The sequence below is a fragment of the Sabethes cyaneus genome, chromosome 2, assembly GCF_943734655.1.
Source record: "Sabethes cyaneus chromosome 2, idSabCyanKW18_F2, whole genome shotgun sequence".
Classification (NCBI taxonomy): Eukaryota; Metazoa; Arthropoda; class Insecta; order Diptera; family Culicidae; genus Sabethes; species Sabethes cyaneus.
The window spans coordinates 142,921,992-142,942,760 of NC_071354.1; the positions used below are offsets into that span (position 1 = coordinate 142,921,992).

Genomic DNA, 20,769 nt, shown 5'->3' on the forward strand with positions numbered 1-20,769 from the left:
ACGAGCACTTTGTGCAAAACTGGTTGAAAACCAAAACCAATTCGCGCTGTGAAGAGATCTGTTCTCATTCATGGTCTTAGGTCTTCAGGCTTCGACATCTTCGACTATTTAATGCGTTGCTATGTTAGTGCATACAGACAAAACAGTTTCAGCAGTTTAGCAGCAAGCCATTTCAAGATTATCTCTCCACAACAACAGCTTTTGCGTTCAAACTTAGTTGGTTTAATTTACAGCTCTTAAAAGGATAGAAGTCCAGTGCGTCATTTCCTTTGGATATTTTAAATACAGCGCAGGTGAGTAGAATATTCATATACATTTAGAAAAGAATGTAATGCTTTATGATTGTGTAACATTCCAATTCAGCCTGTTGATATGCAATGCCGCATGTCCTCAAAATTATCAACATTAATTCTGATTTCGGTAATAATTAACAGTTGCTTTTGATATGATATTTTTTATGTTGCGTAATGATGACTAGGCTTTTTTACTTAATTTTTCTTCCGGCGTTACAATAGAGTCAAATATGGAATATATAAATTTGCTAGTTGCTTTTGAATATAAAATTACATCACATTATAAAATCTTATGATAGTTTCCCTGTAAATCTATAAAATCCTCCAACTTGTGTATTGTAACATGATTTTGCGAAACAAAGAATGTCTTAATTCAAAAAAAATGTTTTCTGAAAACAATCACAATTATTCAATTTAAAGCCCATTGCATTCAGCTTTGTTTTATGAATGTATGTATAAATCTCAACCAGAAGAAACTGCCCAATTATTAGCATGGGTGTATGAACACTTCAACACTGTATACGATCCCGGCTAACAAACTTGTACATAAATTCAAACTACCTCTCACAACCGATTCAAAGAGATTGTCGGTGTACCAATAATAAACTTTCATGCCAGTCAGTACCAAAAAAGATTGCAGATCCTATGTTGCAGTGTTTATGTTATCAGCTGCCTCTGTAAACTCGGTTTACTAACATGTATTATTCTACAGCAATAGCCAATAGGTATATAATCCATGCTTGAATTTTGTTGCTTACGTTTGTGAGAATCTCTAAGATGTTGTATTTATTTCCTTGTGTGTAAAATATGGGATCAATAATAATAAATTTAAGATAATAGTGAATGTTGTTCCCAAATTGTTTTTAATCATCGGTGGAACTGATTTCTAGGAGAGCTAATAGCCCCCGGAGTTTTTTTTCCGACCGTTTCATTTCGCCGGCAAACTTGAAACTAATTGCATACTAATACTTACATGGGATCTTCTATGTGTTGGAAATAAAAATTACTCATAAAATACGGTATCAGAAAAAAATAAATCAGTAGTTGAAATTCGGTACTCCTATAAAAGGTCTTATTTTTTTTAAATCCAAAGTGTAAGTGTAAAAAATATAGAAAATTGGATTAGGTAGATGTTTATATTTTATTAAAGCATACTTTTGCAATTTCTATTTGCTATAATTTTGGTGCTGTTATGTTGTAATTTCGTTTATGCTATGGGTCGCAATATGTATACGTGCACATTGCAACGTACCAAAAATCCAGTAACAGTTAATTACGGTGGGAGACTGTTTACTACAGATTTTGTTTTCTCCTTTACTCCTTTCATTCGCCTCTCGTTAATCAATGCACGCGATCACCTTGCATATAGGGTAACATCAGGTACTATGAGTTTCATCGGTGCATGTGGTTTGGCACGTATCGCAACAGCAGCTGGCGGCCGCCAGATGAGATCTCTTGCAATACGCAGCCAACAACTAGGGTCCTACTCAACCAGCTCGATCACACCAAAGGAACCGGAGAAAAGCAACAAAACTAGCAGTGAAGCGTCTACATCAACCACTAATTTAAATACTCACACTCATGCGCCGAATAATTTAGAAAAAAAGCTGCTTGTGTTCACGAAGAAATATAAATCTGTTGACGATATTCCCGCTTTTGTCAAGTAAGTTATTACTACTTTACCATATTTTAATAATGTTTCAAGTCTCTACGTTTCGAAAATTTTACAGTCAAGATGTAATGGAACGGTGCCGCAACCAAGTGCGCATCAAGCTTGCAAATTATTTGATGATTGGAACCGCAATCGGTTGTGTTATTATGATCATTAGTGGCAAAAAAGCACAAGAACGAGGAGAGTCGGTACAAAAAATGAATCTCGATTGGCACAAGGAGTACAACGAGAAGGCACGTCAGGAAGCTGCAGCAACAAAAAATTGAAATAAAAAATCAACACTTTCTAATACACCTCGTTTTATCAGCTAGAGATATTTTTTTCCAGTCGGAATCGATGTGAGCCACGGGTTTTTATACCTGCAATTCAAGCAATATGTTTAAATGATTTTGATAATATATATTGAGTTACAGAATGTAATGCCTAAGACTATTATAATGTACAGTATGTTTACTAAATACGCCTTAAGTTTGCTTAGCTTTTCTTTATTCACCTCGGGTCTACTTTATGATCAAACCATTTTGAGTTCTAATCAAACTCAGTGTAAAATCGAGATGAATACTCAAATTGATTTAACATTCCGATCAGAAACTATAGAAATTATTCTGAATTCCGATGGACATGTCTTATAGCACACAGTTTAAATCTTATCGGAACGGGTCCGATCGGTGTGCAGAATAGAGGCGAATAACTATCTGTTACTCAGAATTCAAGCACACGAGAATGTAAATAGATAAAATATGAAACCGAATATAATAATGTCAATACAGTTAACTGTTATGAAAATTCAGCTCACCAATGATGCATACTGTTTAGCCCTTATACTAGTTTATTATTTGTCAAAGTCCGACGCAAAATTAACAACATCCTGAACTATGACCGCTGTTGGTTTGTAGAATTTGAACTGAACAGGCTTGACGTATGTTTCACTTAGTAATTGCAAACATACTTTTGATTGACGATATATTTCGCAACTTTATTAATATATGTATAATAAATGTTTAACCGATAAGTGTATAAGTGTTATATTCAAACCTCTCTTAGACGAAACAAATGCTGAATAGGCCTATGTTGAATGTAAAAGGTTGTTGAAAGCAGAATAGGATGACTCCAGGTCAAACAACAACTGTCTGACTTGTGTTTCCGAGAGCTCATCGGAAGCTTGCATCGAATTCAGCGTCGCCAGCCAGGTTGACACCTTCTCTTTACCTTCAAAGTTATCTGGGATCAGGGATAGCCGATTCATCGTGTCTAGCAGATCGCGTAGCTCAGGCTGTAGATCGTCCATAGCACGTATCTCTAATCTTAGTTTATCCATCAGCGTAATGAACATGGAAACTATATCAGCAATGCACTTGCTAGTATTTCCTTTGTCATCTCGAATTGTGATTGGCCTATCTTCTCGAATCCTTTCAAGCGCAGCCGGACAATCTAAACGAAACTTTTTTACAAAAGCATCTATATTCGGAAACTCGTCACCTTGCACAAGCTTAAAGGCCACTTTATACTGCACCAGTAGCTTTGAACAAGCGGCGGTATACTCCTGCGGGGTAACGCAATCTCTGATATATGCTTTTTCCAGGTTCTGCAGCGTGGACATTAGTGCAAATAAATCGGCCATGTTATCGTATTTTTCACGTTCCCGGGCGTGACGATATAGTTTCACCTCCTCGTACAATTCCGGACGATTTTCTTGCATGCTGTATACCTAGTTATCGCAGGTTCTGATTCCATTTAAATGTAAAATGCACGATTACGTTTTATATTTTAATTAAACAAATAACTTTTAAGTATATTCACCTTTAAATTGAGAAATGAAAATTGAATGTAAATACCTATAATTTCTAAAATATTTTTATAAAATCTTTCCAGCTGACAAATTCAAAACAAGAAAAATTTTTACGATTCTGATTCTGACGTGTTGTGCGCAGCGCAGAGTTGCCAAGTTTTTCATGTATTGAATCAACATTACTCGCAAGGGGTTTCCAACAGCAATGATTACAATGCACTTTTCAAAAAAGTTATTGCCCCTGGCAGTAATTTTACGAGTCCTATACGCAAATTCGCTTTTTAACACAAAAGACACAGAGAACAGATTAAAGGCCCAGACACAATGCGTACGGATTTTACTACGTTGCGGAAATTTGACAGAAAATCCATGGAAAAACTGTCAAATTGCCGCAACGTAGTAAAATCCGTATGCATTGTGTCTGGGCCTTAACAGGCTCAAAGAAAGTAATCGATTTTTTTGTGTGTAAAATCTGCCGGCGGCGCCCTCCAGAAATAGTTTGCCAAACGCATAAAAAAATATGCATTCACCTTGGCATGCACCTTTACCAATATTACTTTGTGCTGGAGTTACATATTAGCGATGGCAGCGACATCAAGTTTTAAGGCCCCCATACACGTACGCATATGTTGGGTTGGAAACTTGGAAATGAACAAAATGTTGGAGGGTCATGCCTTATGCCGGTCGAGCGGCGAGCCGAACAATTTCTTCTGTCACTTTGGTTCGTGGGCACTCACACACCGGCGAGCGTGTTGGACGAACATAAGTTCAACAACATTTTCGGCCAACATGTACGTACGTGTATGGGGGCCTTTAGTTTGCCACTTACAGCTCGAGGGGTGCTTCATCGTAGGGTAACTCGTTGATAACATAAAAACCTTTTACACACTTTTCGTCAATTACCTGGTAGTCTGTTCTCTGTGATTATAGTTAAGAAAGCACAAAAAATCGCTTCCCTTCAACTAAATTCCTTTTCGCTGGTCTGCGACAACTAAACAATATGTCATATGAATAAAAGAGTTTGCTTTACTTCTTCCGTAAGGTTTACATGGGAAAAGCAAAGCAAACTATTTTATTCATACGGGCTAATGTTTACATTTTTGCACTCAACCGGCAAATAATCGTCTAGTGGCTTCCATAGAATCCGCAGTGACTGCTCCTACATTGAAAATATGAAAACCGGACTGTGCCCTTCAGAATGTTGTACCCATCAGTCGGCATTATCGCTTATGGAAAACTGAATAGTTTTACACACTTGTTCACACATTAAAAGTATACGGAAATTTGCCTCAGTGTAATTAATATACTAAAGTAATCTCTAATTACGTGCTTGACGATATATGCCTGACTTGTAACCCCTTGCTCTCTATGTTTAACTGTCAGAGTGTCAGGTCAGTTTTCTTCAGTTCTTTCAGTCAGTTTTCTTCAGGTTCTGTAACGTATAGTATAGAAAGGATAGAGAGATAGAAACAAAAACAGTTTTCGAATCGAAAAAATGTCTTCGGCAGACAATAAACAATTTTGGACGGCTTTCATAAGAATTTACCGCAACCATCCGGCATTGTGGAACTGCAAGAGCAAATTATACTCAGACAAGAACGTTCGAAATGAAGCGTACAATCTTTTAATAGAAAAAGCAAAGGAAATTACCCCGAATGCGGATTTAAGGTTTGTCCGCGCGAAAATAGAATCTCTTCGTGCTTCGTTTCGTAGGGAACTTAGAAAGGTAAAAGCGTCTATGAATCGCACCGAAAGTTCAATGGAAGATGTCTATGAACCCACTCTCTGGTATTATGATCTTCTCAGCTTCCTCGCGGACCAGGAGGAACTGCGGCCCGCAGCCTCTCCAATTGCCAAGTGCAAAACGAACGTAAGTTTTGAGCGATTGTTATTAAATGGAGTATATCGTTGTTTCAATAACTAAAATGTACGATGTTTTAAAATGTTCCTTTTTTTTGGTCTAATTGAAAAGACAAATTCTTTACTTATAATTCAAACCTGTTTTTTTTTTTCAAATACAATATCTTATTAAAAAAGCAATATTTACATTAACACTTCATATTAACAACCTTTTCAAACAAATTGGTTTTTTTTCTCTGTTGACTAGTCCGTAACTTGCTATAGAGAAGTTTATATATGATTTCTGTGAGAAAGGACAAGTGAATTTTTTGAGATATTTTTTAAATATACCTACTATTTTAACATATATTTTTATATTATATTATACTACTGTGTTACCTGACTCACTGCGAATATGCGTTGTGTTCGCGGGATCGTGTTGGTTTGAAAGGTTTCGAAAAATATCGCCGTTGTATCGAAAATATCGTTAATTTTGATCACTAAAAATAACGTACTTAAACATTATATTTCATGTGCCAGTAGTACGCAATAATTGTATTGTGAAACTAAATTGTTATTTATGCAACTTTTTACAAATTAAATGCAATAACAAAAACACAACTTATAAAAAATCGTTTGTTATCGATATTAACTGCATATGCGCTATAAACAAATAAAACGTGAGGTTACGTTTTATTTCAATAATACGCATATTTGAAGTGAGTCAGGTAAAACAGTAGCCATAATGGCGAACGTGTTCGTAATATTTAAACAGCATTTTTGACATTTCCCTAATACATCGCACGTTTTCTTTTCGTTCATTCCTTTAGTTTTACCACAGAGAACAGACTAGCAGGTAATTGACAAAAAGTGCGTAAAAGGTTTTTAAGTAATCTACGGGTAATTTAATAGAGCACCCCTTGAGCAGTAAGTGGCAAACTAAATCTTGATGTCGCTGCCATCGCTGCTATGTAGGGGAATTGTGTATAACGTGCCCCCCCTTCGTTTTTAGCTAAACAAGCAAAATCAAAATGCAAAACCACCCAGAAACCATAGTATTTGATGGAACTAGCCTACTATCAAAAACATCACATCAAGAAGACTGGCAACTTTGCCAAAAGTCGAGCGACAGTAACAGCAATGCTATCTGCCGAGTTAAAGTTGAACTTTCTCCTACTAGTGTGTGTATATCAGAATATGGATGTACACAAACACGTATGCAATGCATTGCCACGCTCGCACACATCTTTTCCCACCAATACATGTACACACAGCTTCAACTTTTGTCGGAAGGGGTGCGCTGTTGCTTCTGTTGCTCGTCATTTGTATGGGCGCGAGGAAGAGATGCCAGTCTTCTTGATGGAATGTTTTTGCTACTATGCAAGTATGACAGTTGTCATGCTGTAAAAACAAAACAAAAATAAATTTGTTTTTGAGCAGCTTCCGATGTAACTTTTGGCGTCATTTCCATAAGCTATTTTCTTGTCAAAATCTGTAAATAACCGGTTGTTGCGATTCGATTGCGTAAAGTGAACTTCAAAAAGACATCCCTGCCAAAAATAACGGTATGAAACGCTTGATTTGCTTTAGCATTTAATATTTTTTCAAATAGGTAAAAGCAGGCCAATATGCCCCACTTGCGGTGGTGCAATTTTCCCCCCTTGCAAATGTGGCTTTAAACATAGGTAAACAGATCTAAGTTGAAGCCAATTGCCATTATTTAATTCAATTAGTATTGTAGAGCAACCGTGGTGGGAATAATTTATTACCAACGTCCAAATCCTAGGTAATTCAACTACCCGGTACAAAACGCCACAGGTGCAGTATAATGTGCCCCATGCAGAAAAAAAAAATGCACCAGAAGGCCGAAACTAGGTTTATTTTACATAAAATAACGATATTTTGCAAAACAAAGGAAATAGTTTTACTTTCTACAAAATAGAGTTAGTCTATCACTGGTAGAAATACTCAAATTACCGCATTGGGCATATTATACCGCAGGTGGGGCATTTTACCCCGCGCAGACGAGAAACACAACATTTAGGTGCTTTTATTAAATAATTCCTAGCATGTTTATTCCACAATACTAAATGAAATAAACAATTGCAATTGGTTGCCAGCTTAAATACCACCATATACACGTAGTTGTAACGTTAATTTGGGGAAGTATAACGGAGATATATCCATTTGTCGACCAACATTTGAAAGGGGCGGATAAGCCAACTGTCAAACAGAACGAGTGAGAGTTCATTTTCCTATGCTGCTCCAGCAAAAAATAACTCGCTCGGTCTGTTTGACAGTTGGCTCTTCCGCCCCTTTCAAATGTTGGTCGACATTTATTCTTAGGAGGGGCACATTATACACATTTCCCCTAACTCCAGCACAAAAAAATATTGATAAAGGTACATATATATTTTTTGATGCGTTTGGCAAACTATTTCTGGAGGGCGCCACCGATTTTACACACAAAAAATCGATTACTTCCTTCGAACCTGTTAATCTGTTCTCTTTGGTTTTACCGTGAACGCGCGGAAAGAAAACGTGCGATGTATTATCCAGCTTTTTACGAGCCATAATGGCGGACGTGTTCGTAATATTTGAACAGCATTTTTGACATTTCCCTAATACATCGCACGTTTTCTTTCCGCATATTCCTTTAGTTTTACCGTGGACGCGCGGAAACAAGACGTGCGATGTATTAATGGAATGTCAAAAATGCCGTTCAAATATTACGAACACGTCCGCCATTATGGCTCGTAAAAAGCTGGATAGGGAAATGTCAAAAATGCTGTTCAAATATTACGAACCGTCCACCGTTATGGCTCGTAAAAAGCTGGATAGATAGATGTAATAGGGTAACCAACGTATTTTGGACCCCCTCAACAGCTGTACATAATTTGGACACTTACAGCAAAATCAAATGGAAGTGTCCAAATTATGTACAGCCGCTGATGGGGTCCAAAATAGGTTGGTTACCCTACAATACGTCTCGTTTTTTATAGAAAAAATGCAGAATAGATTCTTGGGAAACAGAGTGTCCAAAGGAATCCCCAAAATACTCAAGTCAGCCTCGGTTAAAAAGAAAAACTAGAAATGAGGTTGACAATAATAAGGAGTATATTATTGATGCGGCAGCGAATCTGTTGGCTAACCATTCCTCTTCGGCAATATTCGGAACCTACGTCGGACGTAAACTGGAAGAAATGGATTGCAGACAACGCATTATAGCAGAGAAACTAATTACTGATGTTTTGTTTCACGGTAAGATGGGGAACTTAAAGGAAACTGCCGTGGTTCGCATAGATTCATCAACATCACCGCCAGGAGATATACAACCATCATCTCAATCGAACAGCAGAAATTCGTGCGAATACGGACACGAAAAGCAGCCCGTAACTGCAGAGCTGATAGAATACGATATGGATACAGAAGAAGAATTCATTATTAATGATTGAGCTTGTGTGTCAGTCAAAAATGAGTTATTTGCGTGAGTTACAAAAATTTTGCGAGTTATTTTTTTGTATGAATGTAGTATGAAAGTATATATATTATGCTATTTTTTAAATGTATAAAAATCGGTTATTTGTATTAAAACACGTTTTACGTAGAACTACGTTTTTGTTTTCTATATTAGAGTGAAGAAGATTTTAGAAGTACGAGAAATGAAAAGGTAACGAAAAGGGGCCACGTTTTGCATGTCGTAGCAAATCAACGGGAAATTAGCAGTCATTAACTTTTCGTCAGAGAGCCCAATTTCGGAAGCAGTTTTTTGGCCCAAAAGCGCGGTTCTGTTTATAGAAATGTATTCACAGCATTTTTTTTGTCAATCTGGGCACAGCGAATATATTTTTATGAGCAAAATTTTTGTATCGATGACGACTAATTTCACCTCAAGGTGCTGTCAACTTTCGTTCTTTGGAATATTTTTAAGTGAGCTACGTTTTCTTCGGTTTTCTACGTGGTTGGTAAACGGCTAGATAATGCGGAATATAGACCCCATAGTGGTCGTTAGCCTCTTATCCAGCAACTCCGATCCCGACCTCCTCGTGGTACCAGCCGGAATACGAGCAACCTTAGCGGAGATCGGGTAACCAACCCCGGTGGAAACTAAGGTCGTATACTAACCGGGAAGGAGGTAGTGAGTCTCGGCACTATAAGATGGCAGCCCCATCACGAGACTCGGTTGTGTTGCCCCAGTACGGCTACACACCTAAACAACACAAACTAACAACATTCAAGCATATTCGGAGCGGAATATTCGGCATCGACCTAGGCGACGAAATAAGGACGACGAATGGAGACTCGGGACTTGGAACTGCAGATCGCTAAATTTCGCAGGTTGCGAGCGGGTGCTGATTGAACAGCTGGAACCCCGCAAACTCGGCATCGTAGCTCTGCAGGAAATCTGTCGCAAAGGAGAGAAGGTATGGAAGATACGTGGCGGAAAGGCCCAGTTTTACCAGAGCGGTGGCGCTACCAACGAACTGGGAACGGGCTTTGTAGTGCTGGGCGGAATGCAGGATCGCGTGATAGATTGGAAGGCGATCAACGAGAGAATGTGTGTATTGAGGATAAAGGGCCGTTTCTTCAATTATAGCATCATTAACGTGCACTGCCCGCACGAAGGTAGACCCGACGATGAGAAAGAAGCGTTCTACGCGAGGCTGGAGGCTACGTACGACAGCTGCTCGTCACGGGACATCAAGATCGTCATCGGGGATATGAACGCCCAGGTCGGTAGGGAAGAAATGTATAGACCGGTGGTAGGACCCCATAGCCTGCACACCGACACAAACGATAACGGCCAACGATGTATAAACTTCGCAGCTTCCCGAGGCCTGGTGATCCGAAGTACCTTTTTCCCGCGCAAGGATATCCACAAAGCCACCTGGAGATCACCTGACCAACGTACAATGAACCAAATTGACCACGTTCTCATAGAGGGCCGGTTCTTCTCTAACATCACGAACGTACGCTCCCGTCGGGGTGCGGATATTGATTCTGACCATTACCTAGTAGCAGTACATGTGCGCTCAAAGCTGTCCACCGTATACCGGACACGTCAAAGCCGCCCTCCTCGGCTGAACATCAGGCAGCTAGATAACCCACAAGCTGCCGAGAACTACGCGCGAGTACTGAATGAGGCACTGCCTTCTTCCGAAGAGTTAGGTGCTTCAAACCTCGAAGACGGTTGGGGCAGAATACGCTCGGCCATCGGAGAGGCCGCTACCGCGGCACTAGGTATTGAGCCTCGGAGTACACAAAATGATTGGTTTGATGGGGAATGCCAACAAGCGGTGGAGGAGAAAAAAAACGCTTGGAAAAATTATCTAAGTATTGCCACTAGAGAGAACCTGGCCAAGTACCGACGAGCTAGGAACCAGTTGACCACGATCCTGAGGAGAAAAAAGCGCCAAAAGGAGGACAGAGATCGTGAAGAATTAGAACAACTATTCCGAGCTAATGACACGCGCAAGTTTTATGAGAAGGTGAACCAAACTCGGAAGGGCTACACACCGAAACCTGACATGTGTAGGGACGAGGGAGGGAATCTAATTACAAACGAGCGCGAGGTGGTCGACAGGTGGAAGCAGTTCTTCGATGAACACCTCAATGGCGAAGTCGCAGAAGGAGGCGGAACGGAAATTAACCTAGGAGCGCCCATGGAAGATAGTGATGTCCTAGCACCTGATCTCCAAGAAGTCAAACGAGAAATCAGGTTGCTGAAGACCAATAAAGCCGCTGGGAAGGACCGCCTACCGGCAGAGCTTTATAAACATGGCGGGGAAACGCTAGCAAAGGCTCTACACTGGGTTATTTCGAGGATTTGGGAGGAGGAAAAGCTACCGGAGGAATGGATGGAAGGAGTGGTTTGTCCCATCTACAAAAAGGGTGATCGGCTAGACTGCTGCAACTATCGTGGTATTACGTTGGTAAACGCCGCCTACAAGGTACTCTCCCAGATCCTGTTACGCCGGCTGTCACCGATAGCACAAGGTTTCGTAGGGAATTATCAGGCGGGTTTCATGGGGGCTCGCGCAACTACGGACCAAATATTTACTATCCGACAGATCTTGCAGAAATGTCGGGAGTACAACGTGCCCACGCATCACATCTTTATCGATTTCAAAGCAGCATACGACACAGTCGATCGAGACAAGCTATGGCAGATAATGCACGAATACGGTTTTCCGGACAAACTGACGCGACTGATCAGAGCTACATTGGATCGAGTGATGTGTTTCGTACGCATCTCTGGGACACTCTCGAGTCCCTTCGAGACGCGACGAGGGTTGAGACAAGGTGACGGTCTATCCTGCATGCTGTTCAACATCGCTCTTGAGGGGGTGATCCGACGAGCGGGCATTGAAACGAGAGGCACGATTTTTACCAAGAGTAGCCAACTTCTAGGCTTTGCAGATGACTTCGATATCATAGCCAGGAACTTTGCGACGGCGGAGGCAATCTACGCCAGACTGAAAGCGGAGTCTAGGAGAATTGGGCTAAAAATAAATGCGTCGAAGACCAAATACATGAAAGGAAGAGGCTCAAAGGAAACAAATGCGCGCCTCCCACGGACGGTAACCGTTGACGGCGACGAACTAGAAGTGGTAGAAGAGTTCGTGTATTTGGGATCGCTGGTGACCGCGGACAACAACACTAGTAAGGAGATCCAGCGGCGCATCCAAGCGGGAAATCGGGCCTACTTTGCCCTTCGTAAAACGCTACGATCAGGAAGCATACGCCGCCGCACGAAGCTAACAATGTACAAAACCATTATTAGACCGGTAGTTCTTTATGGACTTGAAGCCGTGACGCTGCTTACGGAGGACATACGCGCCCTTGCCGTGTTTGAGCGGAAAGTGCTGCGGACGATATTTGGCGGAGTACAAACTGAAAGCGGAGAGTGGCGGAGGCGTATGAATCACGAGCTACAGGCACTGCTTGGGGAGACTCCCATCGTACATCTAGCGAAAGTTAGCAGGCTACGGTGGGCCGGACACGTCGTAAGGATGCCGGACGACAGTGCGACGAAAACGGTCCTCTTCAACAACCCCACCGGCACCAGGAACAGGGGGGCCCAACGTGCACGATGGCTCGACCAGGTCGAAAGCGATTTGCGACTTCTGAGACGACTAGGAAATTGGCGACGAGTGGCCCAAGACCGAGTTGAATGGAGACGAGTGCTTGAAACAGCACGAGCCACCCCGGCTCTATGCTGCTGAAGAAGAAGAAGACGTTTTCTTCGGGCTCCCGTTAATTATGCTATCCAGCTTTGTACGAGCCATAATGGCTGACGTGTTCGTAATACTTGAACAGCATTTTTGACATTTTCCTAATACATCGCACGTTTTCTTTCCGCGCGTTCACGGTAAAACTAAAGGAATGTAGAGAAAGAAAACGTGCGATGTATTAAGGAAATGTCAAAAATGCTGTTCAAATATTACGAACACGTCCGCCATTATGGCTCGTAAAAAGCTGGATAGCCCATCTAAAACAAAGTTAAACGTCATTTCTGACAGTGTATTTTTTCTTCCGTGGGGTTCTTGAATGAACTATTTCAAATGCAGAAAATATTTATATAATGCACTAACATCCCGCTTAGGCGCGTCCGGCAGAAATCAAACAAAAATCTGGAAAAACCTTTTTTGGAGGGTAGCAGCAGCGGACTGTAGCAGCAAGAAGCGTGCAATAAACAGATTAACAATTAAATAATACCTGCTTTATCATTTTCCATATTATTCTCTTACCTTTTGCACGAAACTGCAAAACTGATGAACCACTTTTCTCCAGCCTCCAAGTGTCATATTTGACATAAAGAGAATTGAGCGAAAAATGAAGACTGGTTCTGTTCGATTTCTGCCAGGCATCCTACTTTTTCGTAAGCGGGTAATTGAGTGAGCATTCCCTAGCAATATTATTGTTTGCAGCTTTGTCTGCCGTTTCCAAGTAACCAGTGAGCACTTAAAGAAGCAGAAATCTAGCTTTTTATTAGCCTATGGTGCACACCATATCGTGCAGCATAGTTCAATATGCCTATAAAAAGCTGCTAGAAAGCCGGTTTTGGCGAAATATCCGGCTACATTGGTGCTTGGAGATTTACAAATGTCATAAAACGTAACGCCTGTTGCGTAACGGTAAAACGTCAAACATAAAAAAATGCGAAAAATATATTGTACATCCTTTTTTTATCTTCCCTCTCTGTTATGCTTATATGGCGTACTTTGTTGACGTTTCAAGATTGCTTTTTTGTTATTTTCTTTTTCGGTGAGAATTGAACCGCCAGCCAGCCAATCTAATCTATCTGTCGATTACGTGGCTTGGAGTGGAGGAGTAGGGCAACGCCTTTACCAGTTGATCTGTAAACGGTAGTTGCGAGTCAGCTGCCAATAGCTCTACTTAAATTACCGAAATTCTTAAATCGGATGTTTGATTTGCTTATCGAGGTGGAATGGAGGGAAAGATTTTATTTTTTACATTTCTTCCATAAGTTGCGCTTTGGGAGAATTACCTACCTTTTATTTTCTTTTTATGTGATGGCATACATGTATAGAAATATTTCTTGTAAAATCCGTCTGCATATGCCATATAGATTCGTGTTGATGTTTATTCTATCGGCGGTGTAGGATTGTGCGTAAGATAAAAAGAGAGGGAAGAAGAGGCGAACCAGCCGCAGGCTGAAAACCTCTCTAATATAGAATGAAAAAAGAGGGAAGCATTTTTTCTTTTATCACACGTACGTTCGCAATGAGAATTCCTGCAAGTGTGAGCAGTGTTTAAAATCTCTTTTGATGCCGGTAACGGCAATAAAGCTTGCTTAGAGCATCTAATCAGCTTTTCATAGTGTTTCAAGTAAATTTTAATTCAACACTGAGAATGCCATTTTAAAGCTGCTCTGCATTGACAATGCCGAATTATATCTGGCAGCATGTAACTTGCAAATATAGAGCAGCTTTCAAGCTTAATTCAGTGCCTAGCGGTTACCTGGGTTATCTTGGTAGTTATCGATAAATTTCAAGAACGTTGTAATCCTTGTAATCATTGCTGTTGAAAACCCCTTGTTATATCAATAAACTGTTGCAGTAATCCTGGAAGTAATTCTCGATTACTACACATTTTATATGGCCAGATTGAAAGTAGCCCTTTGGAAAATTGCCAATTTTAAAAGAGTGTCGGCTGTCGGCTCTCGGTCGGCACTCGGCACTCAAAGTTGTGTTGTTTTGGTTTTGTACTGTTTTTGACGTTTCATGGGATTTGTTCTGCACTGCACGTGTGTTTTTAAACTTACCTTCCTACCGTTTATTAGCTTTACGAGTGAGTTGTTAATCCTGAGATATCCAAATGGCTAAATTACTAGCTTACTACAGCTTATGTCCAATCAATGATATTCAAGAGTTTCTTGGTCTGTCACGGGATGTTAATACCGGCTGCGTTATAAACACTCTTGGCCGGAACATAGTTCAAGTTGTTAAGGTAAGGATTATAAAAAACCGAGTAATATTTCAAGTGTGCTCAATATGTGTTATTTTAGCTAAGCAACCAGAAGCTGCTACATAGTTGGACGTCACTAGAACGCCTTACCAGTAAAGTGGTTTACGATTTTCATTCGGAACGATATGTCGGCGTATTCAATAATCGTTACGTTCGTTGTTGGGCTAAAAATCAGATTGACATCAACAAAGTAAAACGGGTTAAATTTTTTCGCCAGATATTACAACTGTTTACGTTGGACAATGGAAGGGTGTTAGTACTATACGATGATGGCACTTGTGAATCTTTGCAAAGTGCAGTCGATACTAGAAATGAAGATAGAAAAACTCCGGATTCTATAACCAGAAAGCCCAATATTGATCCAGCACGAGAGACTATCCTTGAAATTTGTACAGTACCACTTACCACTGGAGATACTATGTTGGCATATTTTGTACGAGATTTGACAACTGGTGTTATAGAGCTACATTTCACACAGCTAACGAAAGAGAATTTAAAACCAAGAAATGGTTTCCGAAAAATTAAACTAGCTCGGTTGGAAAAGAACGTGCAACTTGTTGGGCAGTGCATAGTAGATGGCGAAGCAGGTCCGGCATTGGTTACAATCTGTAAGTTGCAGTCATACTAACTTCATTTTAACTGATATCTAGGTAATCGTTAAATAATTTATTCGTTTATTAATTTTTCAGGGTCCGATAAACGCATTTTTTCGGAACTACTACGACTAGAGGATGATCCTTCAGAAATCGTACCCCAAAATATTGGCAATTTCATATCGATTTTAAACATGATCAACACCACGCAACCGCTTTCGTTGATCGGAATCAGTAAGGACTACATAGCATTGTATGCCAGTAACTTGAATCAGGAGGGAGCTACTTTATTTCTGTATAATGTTCAGTTCAAAGTGGTGCAGGCAAAGCAATTCTTTAAAGTATATTTCAACAATTCACGCTTTTGGCTAAGTGAAACTCACATTTTACTGGCATTTGGGCAAACATTGTCTGTCGTTCCGTTTAAAATCAGTAAAGAACAGTTATCAGATATGGTTGGTAGTCAGAAAAATCTTGATATGCAAAACTATGTGGATAATGAGAGTATTAACGAGGACTGCGATTATGAGGATTATTCATTTGTAGGAACATTAGATACCATCCTAGATGATGTGCAAGAAAAGGAAAGCAAAACCGGCACCCAACGATTCAAAGTATTTGAAAGCGTTGAGAATATTGAAAAATCTTTAAAATCCGCTTGTAAAGCTGGTTTACAGCTGGACATTATTCGAGACAATACTCTTCCAGAAGACACCGTTCAAATGCGCTTGATGAGCAACGCTGATAACTCGATCGGACCGCTCATATTTTCCGAGCAGTATGAAGCATTTGTTAACGAAATGGAGATGCACGGATTTTGTGAGATCGACATTAGTGACAAAATTTTGCCAATTATGATTGAAGCTAACGCTTCCTTGGATATTGGCAAATGCTTAAAACGGTACAATAACGTTTCAGAACGTGCGTTGGTTGCCGTACTAAAATACGCTCTGGCCTGTACAGATCAACCTGCACAAGGAACAACGATACCCGACGTTGGAACACTACTTGAGAAATATCGAGAAATTGAAATGCCACAGTCTAATAATTCAGAACAGCTATCGAACTTGAACGTCATTCGCAATAATGACATACTTGATGAGTCCTGTCATGATTTATTGAATATTGTTCTTTCCTGCAGTTTCAACCGCAACAGTATTCTTCCCCTGTTGCGCCAGCACATCGATTTTGGAGCTTTACTTCGACTGCTGGATCACCTAGTACATTTGCTAACCGATCCTATTGCTCATTTGATAGAAACTCCAAACGCGGGCACCGATTTCGACAGCGACGAAAAAGTTGTGCAATGGTGTACATTACTGATAGATGCGCACTACCAACAAATCGTCATGTCACGGGATGCTTCCGTTAAATCGAGAATTGTCCACCTGATGGAAGTTGTGAACCGACATACCGACAGTCTGGTTGCGTTGAAATCTGTTGCGGCAACTGTTCGACAACTAATTGAAAACAAAGGTGTCAACGGCGAAAAGCGATATAATCAGTGGTATAATGTAGAAACCATTCAGTTATATTAATTTGTATGAATAATAAAAAACATCAAAGCTTTGGCGCTACAATCTTGCCTTAAAACCCAATTTATTCAAAAGAATTTTTGTGCAGTGCAAAATAATTTTGCATTATACCCCAGGGCCCATAAATAGACCAGGGACTGAAAGTAATATTAATCTACGAAGAGTAGAATCTATTATAACGTAAAATTTATTTTAAAAATTTGTCTTGATTGTTTTGTTAAAGTTTGTGTTATTGACAAAATAAAACATTGCAAATATGCGTTATTTTCAACCCGCTAACGGGTAAAATCGTAAAAACCTTGCGGTAGAAGATTAAGGTAATAACTTTTTTTTATCAAAGTAGGTACACTCACAAAAGCTTATGTCTGTCGATAAAGAAGGGTCAAGCCTTACAAAGACATTTAATCCCAAGGCTTTGCTTTGCGTGTATCAATCCTGATGAATTTTTACCACTAATTAAGAAAATCTTCCGCTGTCACTAGTTTCTCGGCAGAACAACTAGGGGCGCTGAGGTAACTAAAAAAAGCTGCCAAATAGCGGGGTTTTTGTCTCCAAAAACACACACATGCCAAATTTGGTTGCATTTGCTTGATTAGTTCTCGAGTTGTGAGGAAATTTGTATTTCATTTGTAAAGGAGCCCCCCTCTTAAAGTGGGAGGGGTCCTAATTCACCATCGAAAATTTTCCTGCCCTCGAAAACCTTTACATGCCAAATTTGGTTCCATTTGCTTGATTAGTTCTCGAGTTATGAGGAAATTTGTATGGAAACCCCCCCTCTTAAAGGGGAGAGGAGTTATAATTCCCCTTATAAATAGGGGAGGGGTCTCAATTTACCATAGAATAAATTCTTGTCACCGAAAACACCCACATGCCAAATCTTGTTCTATTTGCTTGATTAGTTCTCGAGTTATGCAGAAATTTGTGTTTCCTTTATATGGGAGCCCCCTCTTAGTGGGGGGAAAGGTCTCTAACCATCACTAAAACCTTTCCTGGCCCCAAAAACCTCTACATGCAAATTTTCACGCCGATTGGTTCAGTAGTTTTCGATTCTATAAGGAACATACGGACGGACAGACAGACAGACAGAAATCCTTTTTTATAGGTATAGACTAGCTGACCCGACAAACTTCGTATTGCCACAAATTAACCTGTGTTGTACATAAATCATGAATCTCGGATGATCTTTGTCACTTCTCGAGTTTTGCAAGCCCCCCAGTGGGCGGCGCTTCCGACGGCGGGTCACCGGCAACACTCGCGACCGTCTCGTCCTGAATGATCTAGTGTTACTATAGATAGTTTTTGTGGTCTTGTATTGACTAATGTTTTATGGAAGAGTCTCGAATTTCTCGAGTTCGATTAGTTTTTGAGTTTCGCAAAAATTTCTGTTTTATTTGTATGAGAGTCCATATCCCCCTACCACAGGGGTGAGAGGTCACTAACTATCGTAAAATAAATTCAAGACTCAAAAATCTCCCACATGCCAAATTTGGTTCCATTTGCTTGATTAGTTCTCAAGTCATAAGGCAATTTGAATTTCATTTGTATGGGAGCTCCCCTCTTTAAAGGGGAAGGGGTCGTAATTCACCATAGAAAAAATTTCTGCCATCGAAAACTCCCACATGCCAAATTTGGTTCCATTTGATTGATTAGTTCTCGAGATAAGAGGAAATTTGCATTTCATTTGTATGGAAGCCCACCCTCTTAAAGGGGAGATGGGCCATAACTCGCTTTCTAAAGAAGAGAGGGGTCTCAATTCACCATAGAAAAAAATCTTGCGTCCAAAACCACTTACATGTCAAATTTGGTTCCATTTGCTTGATTAGTTCTCGAGTTATGAGGATATTTGTTTTTCATTTGTATAGGAGCCCCCCCTCTTAAAGTGGGTAAATCCATAGAAAATATACCATAGAAAATATTCTTGCCTACAAAAACACCCACATGATAAATTTGGTTCCATTTGCTTGATTAGTTCTAGAGTTATGAGGAAATTTGTGTTTCGTTTGTATGAGAGAGCCCCCCCTCTTAAAAAGGTAAGGGGTCCTAATTCATCATAGAAAAAATTGTTGCCTCCAAAAACACCCACATGCCAAATTTGGTTCCATTTGCTTGATTAGTTCTCGAGTTATGAGGAAATTTGTATTTCGTTTGTATAGGAGCCCCCCCTCTTAAAGTTGGGAGGGGTCCTAATTCATCATAGAAAATATTCTTGCCCTCGAAAACTTTCACATGCCAAATTTGGTTTCATTTGCTTGATTAGCTCTCGAGTTATGAGGAAATTTGTATTTCATTTGTTTAGGAGCCCTCCCTCCTAAAGTGAGGAGGGGTCCCAGTTCATCAGAAAAAATTTTTGTCTCTAAAAACACCCACGTGTCAAATTTGGTTTCATTTGCTTGATTAGTTCTCGAGTTATGAGGAAATTTGTATTTCGTTTGTATAGGAGCCCCCCCCCCTCTTAAAGTGGGGGGGGGGGGGGGGGTTCCAGTTCACCATAGAAAATATTCATGCCCTAGAAAACTTTCACATGCCAAATTTGGTTTCATTTGCTTGATCAATTCTCGAGTTATGAGGAAATTTGCATTTCATTTGTATAGGAGCCCGTCTTCCTAAAGTGGGGAGGGGTCCCAATTCATCATAGAAAAAAATTTTGTCTCCAAAAACACCCACGTGCCAAATTTTGTTCCATTTGCTTGATTAGTTCTCGAATTATGAGGAAATTTGTATTTCATTTGTGTAGAAGCACCCCCTCTTAAAGTTGGGAGGGGTCCTAATTCACCATAGAAAATATTTTTGCCTCCAGAAACCTCCACATGCCAAATTTGGTTCTATTTGCTTGATTAGTTCTCGAGTTATGAGGAAATTTGTATTTCGTTTGTATAGAAGCCCCCCCTCCTAAAGTGGGGAGGGGTCCTTATTTACCATAGAAAATATTCTTGCCCTCGAAAACTTTCACATGCCAAATTTTGTTCCATTTGCTTGATTAGTTCTTCAGTTATGAGGAAATTTGTATTTCATGTGTATAGGATCCCCCCTCCTAAAACGGGGAGGGGTCCCAATTCATCATAGAAAAAATTTTTGTCTCCAAAAACACCCACATGCTAAATTTGGTTCCATTTGCTTAATTACTTCTCGAGTTATGAGGAAAGTTATGTTTCTTTGGTACAGGAGCCCCCCCTCTTAAAATGGGGAGGGGTCCTAATTTATTATAGAAAATATTCTTGCCCTCGAAAACCTTCACATGCCAAATTTGGTTCCATTTGCTTGATTAGTTCTCGAGTTATGAGGAAATTTGTGTTTCATTTGTATGGGTGCCCCCCCTCTTAGTGGGGAGAGGGGTTTCTAACCATCACTAAAACCTTTCCTGGCCCCAAAAAAACCTTTTCATGCATATTTTCATGCCGATTGGTTCAGTAGTTTTCGATTCTATAAGGAACATACGGACAGACAGACAGACAGAAATCCTTCTTTATAGGTATAGATACGATATTTTGAACACAAAGGAAATAGTTTCTACAAAATGGAGTTGGTCTGTCACTGGTAAAAATACTCAAATTACCGC

At 40.0% G+C, this 20,769-nt stretch overlaps 4 protein-coding genes across 5 annotated transcripts; 3 read left to right on the top strand and 1 right to left on the bottom strand.

The window, feature by feature from the left end:
* Positions 1 to 2,458, top strand: LOC128733968 (UPF0389 protein CG9231). The gene is made up of 3 exons (XM_053827893.1): positions 1 to 293; positions 1,663 to 1,956; positions 2,024 to 2,458. The coding sequence occupies exons 2-3, from the start codon at positions 1,679 to 1,681 to the stop codon at positions 2,229 to 2,231; spliced, it is 486 nt and encodes a 161-aa protein (XP_053683868.1). The 5' UTR covers positions 1 to 293; positions 1,663 to 1,678; the 3' UTR covers positions 2,232 to 2,458.
* Positions 2,459 to 2,927: 469 nt separating this feature from the next.
* LOC128733967 (vacuolar protein sorting-associated protein 28 homolog) lies at positions 2,928 to 3,880 on the bottom strand. Its single transcript, XM_053827892.1, has 2 exons — positions 3,766 to 3,880; positions 2,928 to 3,689 (listed from the first exon to the last, which is right to left on the bottom strand). The coding sequence occupies exon 2, from the start codon at positions 3,662 to 3,664 to the stop codon at positions 3,032 to 3,034; it is 633 nt and encodes a 210-aa protein (XP_053683867.1). The 5' UTR covers positions 3,665 to 3,689; positions 3,766 to 3,880; the 3' UTR covers positions 2,928 to 3,031.
* Positions 3,881 to 5,232: 1,352 nt separating this feature from the next.
* Positions 5,233 to 9,168, top strand: LOC128737744 (uncharacterized). The gene is made up of 2 exons (XM_053832448.1): positions 5,233 to 5,624; positions 8,596 to 9,168. The coding sequence occupies exons 1-2, from the start codon at positions 5,250 to 5,252 to the stop codon at positions 9,046 to 9,048; spliced, it is 828 nt and encodes a 275-aa protein (XP_053688423.1). The 5' UTR covers positions 5,233 to 5,249; the 3' UTR covers positions 9,049 to 9,168.
* A 5,632-nt stretch (positions 9,169 to 14,800) lies between these two features.
* Positions 14,801 to 17,221, top strand: LOC128736939 (nucleolar protein 11-like). 2 transcript variants are annotated; one of them, XM_053831452.1, is made up of 4 exons: positions 14,801 to 14,908; positions 14,988 to 15,067; positions 15,126 to 15,693; positions 15,775 to 17,221. In XM_053831452.1, exons 1-4 carry the CDS (start codon positions 14,842 to 14,844, stop codon positions 17,214 to 17,216), a joined length of 2,157 nt encoding a protein of 718 aa, XP_053687427.1. In that variant the 5' UTR covers positions 14,801 to 14,841; the 3' UTR covers positions 17,217 to 17,221. The 2 variants fall into 2 exon arrangements, with proteins under 2 accessions (XP_053687427.1, XP_053687428.1); XM_053831453.1 differs by having other exon boundaries at positions 14,853 to 15,067.
* The last annotated feature ends 3,548 nt before the right edge of the window (positions 17,222 to 20,769 follow it).

What these genes read in the sequence shown, in the direction of transcription:
- LOC128733967 (XM_053827892.1), bottom strand. Translation starts at nt 3,664, where the DNA reads ATGCAAGAAAATCGTCCGGAATTGTACGAGGAGGTGAAACTATATCGT.
- LOC128736939 (XM_053831452.1), top strand. Translation starts at nt 14,842, where the DNA reads ATGGGATTTGTTCTGCACTGCACGTGTGTTTTTAAACTTACCTTCCTA. An exon ending in ACCGTTTATTAGCTTTACGA is followed by an intron (nt 14,909 to 14,987) that starts GTGAGTTGTTAA and finishes ATGATATTCAAG; the next exon opens with AGTTTCTTGGTCTGTCACGG. An exon ending in ACATAGTTCAAGTTGTTAAG is followed by an intron (nt 15,068 to 15,125) that starts GTAAGGATTATA and finishes GTGTTATTTTAG; the next exon opens with CTAAGCAACCAGAAGCTGCT.
- LOC128737744 (XM_053832448.1), top strand. Translation starts at nt 5,250, where the DNA reads ATGTCTTCGGCAGACAATAAACAATTTTGGACGGCTTTCATAAGAATT. An exon ending in TTGCCAAGTGCAAAACGAAC is followed by an intron (nt 5,625 to 8,595) that starts GTAAGTTTTGAG and finishes CGTTTTTTATAG; the next exon opens with AAAAAATGCAGAATAGATTC.
- LOC128733968 (XM_053827893.1), top strand. Translation starts at nt 1,679, where the DNA reads ATGAGTTTCATCGGTGCATGTGGTTTGGCACGTATCGCAACAGCAGCT. An exon ending in GATATTCCCGCTTTTGTCAA is followed by an intron (nt 1,957 to 2,023) that starts GTAAGTTATTAC and finishes AAAATTTTACAG; the next exon opens with TCAAGATGTAATGGAACGGT.